Source organism: Bactrocera latifrons, unplaced genomic scaffold (genome assembly GCF_001853355.1).
Source record: "Bactrocera latifrons isolate USDA-ARS-PBARC rearing strain unplaced genomic scaffold, ASM185335v1 scaffold_131, whole genome shotgun sequence".
NCBI lineage: Eukaryota > Metazoa > Arthropoda > Insecta > Diptera > Tephritidae > Bactrocera > Bactrocera latifrons.
The window spans coordinates 712,361-720,344 of NW_017534753.1; the positions used below are offsets into that span (position 1 = coordinate 712,361).

The following is a 7,984-nucleotide window of genomic DNA, read 5'->3' on the forward strand; positions in this document are numbered from 1 at the left end:
GGCCATATTGGCCATAGCACGATAGCTAAGGAGGTTAAAAATGTTCTCTCCAAATTGGAACAAGATATCTTCAAAACTCTTCCTTAGAAGTGGAAACCGTTTTGAAAAACACATACACCACCACACCACTCTGGTGCATTTTTACAAGAACGCTATAGCGACCGTAATAATTTGAATTTCGTTTTAAAAATTTGAGAAAATGTTTTTTATAGTGTATACTATCCGATAATGCAAAAATCGATTTCTAGTAAATTTCACGCTGAGACGATTACTTCAATGATCCCTGAAAGCTTCGGTAAAATTATGTTATCGCGTCTATATACAAGATACTGGTATAATTGATATTTGCTAATCAGTTAGAATGGCGTTTGTTAAAAATGTGTACTTTGACTTAGCCAAGCCATCACGTCTTTTTTTTATTGTGACACTGATCAAGGTTGAAGTTTAGATTTTTTTCTCCATAAATTTTCTGCTTAAATCATCTACCTGCATTATAATTCGTTCACAATCTCCACACCTTGTCATGCTCACGGATACATGTACATACATATGGATATAAATACAAACGTATTGTCATTGCTGTTTTGAGAATGGATGTTGGTTTGCACACATACATATGTATTATATGATATGTTTGTATGTAATGTAACAACAAAGCTATAAGCTCGTTAGTACTCGTATAACGTATGACTAATGCCATCTTTGTTTACTGCCAACTAGAAGCCGAACAAATTTACAATTGGGACCATCTTCGTTATGTCTGAAATGGATTCTTAAGATTCTACATAAAATGCTAAAAGTATAAAATTGGATCGCAACTACTCCAACTAAAAATTAATAGGTGTAAAGTTGGTAAACATAGTAAATATTATAATTTTCGTATAGGTATTAAAGTGTCATAATTGACCAAGGCTACACGCACGAATAAGTGTATATAATTAAATAAGAATGCAATGGCTTGAATTGAAATGTATTTTATGACTCTCCTATTGTGCACTAAATTGACGCTGGATATATTCCAAGAATATTCATAAACTTAAGCATATACATATTCATATAGTTACATAATTATAAAACATCTTGATAAGGCACTCAGCGTCGGAGTTTAATCCTAAAAACTTAAGACAAAAGCAGTTTTTGTAAAAAATAAGGCCTACTAAGAGCAGACTTTATAGTAAAAACTGCAAACTGAAACCGTAATTAAGTCCCAAATGTATGGTTATAAATTTCGGCAAGAAACTCGGATGCTTTCACATTTCGTTGCTTGCTACAAAGCTATTAAACACACTAGAACACAAATTCAGTAATTCTCAACAAGTCTCTAATGTCGATTTCATGAGATAAAGTAATATTCGATTTCATTAAAGTAGTGATACCTTTAGTTTTAGAATTCAAGAATCAACTCCATTTTTATTTCTGCTTCTTCAAAATCTAAATAATGAGTCTACAGAAGATTATGACCAAATGCTTCTATGTACATACATATATCAAGATCTATATAATGTACTGAGCGCCAGCCCGAACGAAATTTGCGTCACAAATATGGTAGGATTCTGATCAAAATCAGAATAAAAATATTTTTATACCCTTTTATGCTATAAAAAATGCCACTGCGAAGTATATTATAACTTCAGGCGAAGTTAACAGTGATGTTAGCGGCTGTTTCCTGTTAATTTCTTCCTAAAACCGAAAATGATAGTAAAATTTCCTAACAAATAGGATTTTTTATATTGTAGTCAAGGGGTGTAGAGAACACCCCTCTACCTTTTACTAAAGAAAAAAATTTTAATGCAAATTCGTAATCAGGACTTCTCGAATACCCTATAGAATTTTACCATCTGCAGATTAATCGCATTTTTATCAGGTTTGTTGAGTAGTGTATTATATTTATAAAATGTGATACAAATTAAAAATGGAAATATTATTTAGCAAAATTTTGTGGTGCATGTGCGAATTCAACGTCAACACTAAAGTTTTTATCAAATATACATATGTATAAGGGCAGTTTTAAAATTTATAAGGAGCAATGAAATAATAAGTAAAAAACAGTGGTAAGATTAAAATATATATTTTTAAATCATATACTATTTAGTACTCAAAAACCAATTGTAAATATGAAAAGTAGTGTAAGTATCCGCATACTGTTAATCGTCCGAACACTTTACATGTAAGGATTGTGATTCCTCAACATGCTAAGGCAGCCGTTCAAACAATGAAAAATGAGAGAAAACCAGTTTTGACTCCAAGATTAAAAAAAAGACACATGCTCATATCAACTCACAAGTTGCACTTTAAGTCGGGAAAGTGTGCACGAGAGTGTGCATGTATATTATGTGTTTACAGACAGTGTTGTCACGAGTGACTAATACCAAAAAATTTTTTTTTGGTTGGTTAGACATTGTACAGCTAATATTGTATAAGTACGAAAATTTGGCCATGCAAATGTATAGGTTTATACTTAGCAACACAGTCCTACTTGCATAAGACGAAAAAGTGCTCAGCGTTTGTTGTTTTGGTATTTCAAATAATTGCATAGCTTTTGGATAAATCACCAAATTTATTTCAATTTCATATACTTAATAAATAGTAAAAAAATAATGGTTTCGCCCTTATCGTAGTTGGAAAAGAAATTCTGCGTGCAAGGTCAGAGTCAATGACGGGCGCCGCGAATCGGGGAGCCCCGCGCTCCAATTGACCGTAATTAAAAAAATATCAATTTAGATTGAGCGTAAAGTATCTTTGCACGCTTAGGCTATACTTCACTTCAACCTCTAAAACTCGATTTCGTTACGTTAAATAGTAAAAATATGTAGGTATTTTACGAACTTCTTAACTTTAATGTTTAATTATAAACATTATAATCGAAGATTTAGACTAGTATCTATCCTAGGTAATCGTCAAGATTTTTATTTTTTTATTAACATCCATTATTTTAAATTTAAATAAATATTTTCATTAAATAAAATAAAAAGAAAATTATTATCGAATATCACTAGATTTTTTATGCTTCATGGCCGTCAAAAAGAAAATAAGTGTAATTATTAAATTTTTACTATATTTTATTGAAAATAATTGTATAGCGATATTCTTGTGACCTTCCATTTTTTAAGTAACTTTTATTAAATAATTTTTTAGAATAGTGTTCTCAACCTTAAAATTTGCTTTGCGAATTTGCTTATCTCTCTTGATTACTAACTGCAATGGCGAACGTTCTTTTTCAGCGTTAAAACGTATTAAATGTTAATTAAGAACACGATGGGTAATAATGCTGAATATAGAGCATGACTTGCTTAATGAAGTCGATATTAAAAGAATTATCTCTAAATTTGCAGATAATAAATCCAGAAAACTTTATATGCAACAATTTTGTTTTATTTAGTACCCTAAACTTGAGAACCTATAGGAAACCAAGGGCCCCTTGACAGAATTTGCTACAGTCCCCGCGGTAGTTTAACCCGGCACTGACCGTAGAAGTTGAGTTTTACTCAATATTTAAGTAGCATAAGTATAAAACTTTAACTCGGGCATTAATTTTTATTCTTATTATTTATACAGCATTAGAAATCCATACTGAGGAACTAGTGGAAAAAATTATACCTGATATATTCCTATTTACATAATATATTGTATAATATTTACTTATAAGAAAAGAGAAATAAGAAAAATTTCAATCGGTGTATTTGGCTGGCGACGCACACACTCTCGCAAAAAATTTATTTGATTTTATGAATCATTTACTTTGTTACTGTATTAACTAAATGCCACAAATCAGTTAGAAGACAGACACACTCTCAACGGTTCTTAACACGGTTACGTATGGGTATGTGGATAATGTATGGGGATTTGTTTAACGCAAATATTCGTCGAAAACCAATTATTTGCAAACTTTTACCACATAAACTTGTATAAATTATTAAGGGGTTACACGGGTTTCTTTGGGCAAAAAATGAAATATTTTAATGATTTTTTTTTTGTATTTAAAAGACTCATATTTAATATTTTGTAAAGACGTTTTTATAAAAAAATGCAAATTTCGATGAAAATTTCTCGAAATTTTTTTTTTGAAATAGTGTTAATTAAAAAAAATCCTTCGTTCAAGACCTTGTAAATGATATCTCGAAGACCTGTGTAAAATTTCATCAAGATCGGTTAAGTAGTTCGCGAAAAATCTTGACAACCGACTTTGAAAAAATAGTTTTGAGAAAAACGCGTTTAAAGTTTTATCTACTGCGCCCTCAGCTTATACCTGACTTTTCAAGGTTGTATCTCCGAAACTATTAGTCAGATCAACTTGAAAATTTAGAACAATATTCTAGAGATGTTATAGAATTTAACAAAACAAAAAAATTTTTTTTGAATCTGTGAAACCCATGTAACCCCTTAAAACATTCAAGATTTTTTGAATAATACAAATAATAAGGGTGTGGTTGTTTTTTATTTTGGGCTAAAACAAGTCTATGATGGGTGACTGGTGCATAATTTTTTTTACTTATCGATACCGGTTAGACTTCTATATAGTACATTAATTGCTTTCTAAGTTTTTAATTGATGTCTAGTTTTATTTTTTGTTTCAAATCAATATTCAACAATAACTAGAACCTGTACAAATTATCCATTGAAAACTCGAACGAGGTATGTACATATGTATGTACATATATTAAGAAATATTTACGTAAAAAAGAAAGCATTACAATATAGAAAACCGCTGATGATGTGTATATTGTCTGCGAGTATATCGAATTTTCCAATTAAATGAAATTATTGTGATTGCTAAGACAAAATTTATGTCTACCAGAAATAAAGCGAGACAGTTTTTAATTCCCTTAGAGCCATGTCATTTACTTAAGTACATAAATATGTATGTATGTATGCAAAGAACGGGAAAACTTTGGAATACCGTCCCAGGATATCAGTGGTAAAATAGATATGGGTAAATAAAATATAAATGTAAAATACATTATAAATTGAAAAATATGTACTTTAAATAGTTGACATTGTCAACTTTAAACGCATATATCTCTAAAGCTGTAAATTTCTCGCTATGTAATTTTTTTCCCATACCAAAGAACAGATATTTTGTTCACTAAAAGTGTAACGAACTAAGATTTCAACTTTTAAAGATTACAACGTATTATTTATTGGAAGAAAATGCTTCCAGCATTTCAAATATCCTTAGCAACTTTTCACGCACCATTTCTCGCTGGTTTAATTACATTTGTATACAAATGTATGTATGTAGGTACGTATGTATGTATGTATGATATGTACGAAGGTAAGAATATTACAATAATACATACATATATATACATATGTATATGTACATATGCAATCTCGCATTTGCGTACCATTACCGCGGTTTTTCGCATGCAATTCAAAGTAACCGGCGAATTTATGCAGCCACAATCAATGAAGATACAAATGAAATGGGCATACATCACCGCACACCTATATTTAGACACAAATTGAGTCATAAACACATTCGTCCAAATAACTGAGTTTGTAACAATGTTGATATGTAAGTATGTATACGTTGTTGTACCGTTGGCTTTAACAGGTTGTTTTTGCGACTTTGAAATGAGCACACACTAAATTAACACATCCTACTACGAATTAGGTTTGTGTGTACACGCTATTGTAGGTATTTGTGTGCACAGTTTATATAAAATATTTACTTCATCGTGCAGATTGTTTCGATTACCCCGCATATACATAAGGCTAAACCGATTTATCACCGAGTAATTGGCGGCCGAATACTGTTTCGTGGAGACTTACCGCAGAGCAGTATGAACACATCCAATGCCACACGATATAAAACGCGTTTGTTGTGATCCATTTTGATTATTTTCGAAGTGTGCTCGTTCGATGATTCCCACGTGAACCCAGCACCAAGGCGTACTTCAACGTTGTTGTTATTTAAATTTGCGATTGTCACTATGGTTGATGGGGTAACATTAGTGTTGCTGTGATAGCCGTTGTTGCAGCTGCAATTAATGCCACCAATATCGTTGCAATTGTGATTCGGATTTTGATAGCTATTTTCCACGTCACGCGATTTTACCAACAACAAAGAAGACGACGACACGTCTGCACTATTTTGCCTTTCTGGCCGACGCAGCGGTGTTGCCTCAATAGCAGCTGATTCGTTACTCATTTCATTGGCAGTTGTGTAGTACTTTAAAATAGCTATGGACGGACATCCAACGTTACCGACGCGATGTTGACTCTCTGCTTATATCATCGATGGGAGAATATGCTACGAAAAAGCTCACTCCAAGCTAGTCTGCGCCGCGTTTTCTTATCCAATACTCAAATCGCACGCAAACAGTGAAGGAATTTAGAGAGCAAGAGCAATAACGAACGCGTCTTTTGGAAAGCTTGAGTACACTAAAAACCAATGAGATATCCGAAAGCGAACACGTTTTTCACTTTATACATAGTATACCATACAAATGTTTAATGCTTATTAATTTCGTTTTGACAACGATTGCTCTTGTTGTTTATTCCATCGCATACTATGTTAACTCACACTAAGATTTACTCAGAGTTTGGACCTTTTCAGGTTTTTTTTAGTTTACATTTTTTCTTTCTACTCTCTAAGAAATCACCTCCGGAAATGTATATTTGAGCGTCCGAACTGTATTTAAGTTAGAACGAATATAACGTTTCAATTACAAAATTATGCGATTTTCCAATACATATTCTGCAAAGAGAGTAAAATATGTTCAATGTTATTATTAATTATTATGTGTACGTAAAGTAGACTATATACCAATTCGCTCAATTTACAGATTGTGTTAGATATACATACATATAATATTATATAAAAAAAAAAAAAACATTAGGATGCCAAAGTGTGTGCTAAGGCAAATCCCTAAAAGAATCAGAAATTGGCTGGGATTATTGTGGTGCACTTCCCGGCTAAAGGAGGAATGTTAAAGTTTTTGGCTTGCGAAGCCTCTGACCTTAAAGAGTTTCTTATACAACCAATCAGGCCCTTATAAAGATATAAGTCCCAATTTTGGATAAATCGGCACTTTTATAAGGTAACATATTCGATATTTAAGCAAACCTTCCATATAAGCACTTTCTGAAACATATGTATACTTATCGCCTGATACACACTAATATCATACTTATAATATACCTCATATTCGATATACCATATGTAGCGTTCGAGGCCCTTGGCCTTCACATTGTGTCTGTACGACCCACAAGCCGGTCGTCAAGACGATATTATTGATTTGTCAGAGTTTTATATATATGTATATGTATATTAATATATGTATGTATTTATATATACATACATAAATTATATTGTTAACGCCCCTTCTGGTTGGTAGATAAACAATTAAAATGTGCGAAAATATATGCATATACATACACACATACACAAATAAAATGTAAACAATAAACCGAAGTTACAATTGCGAGTATTTATTTGAGATCACTATTTTCAAAAATTTCAACAAGCTATTTCTGGCGCCCATATTTACAATTGAACAGCTTTTCTCCCCTCGCCATTCAGGTTGTTGACAGCGATTATACTAGCATTGCAGAAATGGGCTCGAATAAACTACCGTAACTAAATGCAGACCTACATTTGTACATATATACATCAGTATGTAACACTCCTAAGTTTCCCAACAAAATATTACAGTCTTATTTTCGACTCGACAGTAATTTTATGCCAATAACAATGACAAGCGAATTATGAAAGCTTTGTCAGAACTGATAACGAAATGTTATGATTTCATTTTGCACTGCAGCCAAAGTTAAACTCGGAATACTTATATTTTTACACAAAATCCGTATTATATTCGTTTAATTTAAACCCAAATTCTCTGCGAATTGGCGTTTTAAGTAAATATTCGGACAAGTTATGAAAGGAAAAATGTACGCACACTACTGAATAGCCATCAACGCCAGTATTAACAGCACACACAGAGCAGTGAATATAACTACAACTTACACCAATGAATATGGT

The 7,984-nt window shown here is 32.0% G+C and overlaps 1 protein-coding gene across 2 annotated transcripts in view; it reads right to left on the minus strand.

Moving 5' to 3' along the window:
- LOC108965011 (putative phosphatidate phosphatase) overlaps window positions 1-7,984 on the minus strand; it is a 36,227-nt gene extending 28,243 nt beyond the window's left edge. For both annotated transcript variants that reach the window (XM_018927143.1, XM_018927144.1), the window contains exons 1-2: window positions 7,902-7,984; window positions 5,773-6,700 (exon numbers count right to left, since the gene is read on the minus strand). In XM_018927143.1, the coding sequence (XP_018782688.1) occupies window positions 5,773-6,151 (379 nt within the window). In that variant the 5' untranslated portion in view covers window positions 6,152-6,700; window positions 7,902-7,984. The remainder of the gene's footprint in view (window positions 1-5,772; window positions 6,701-7,901) is intronic.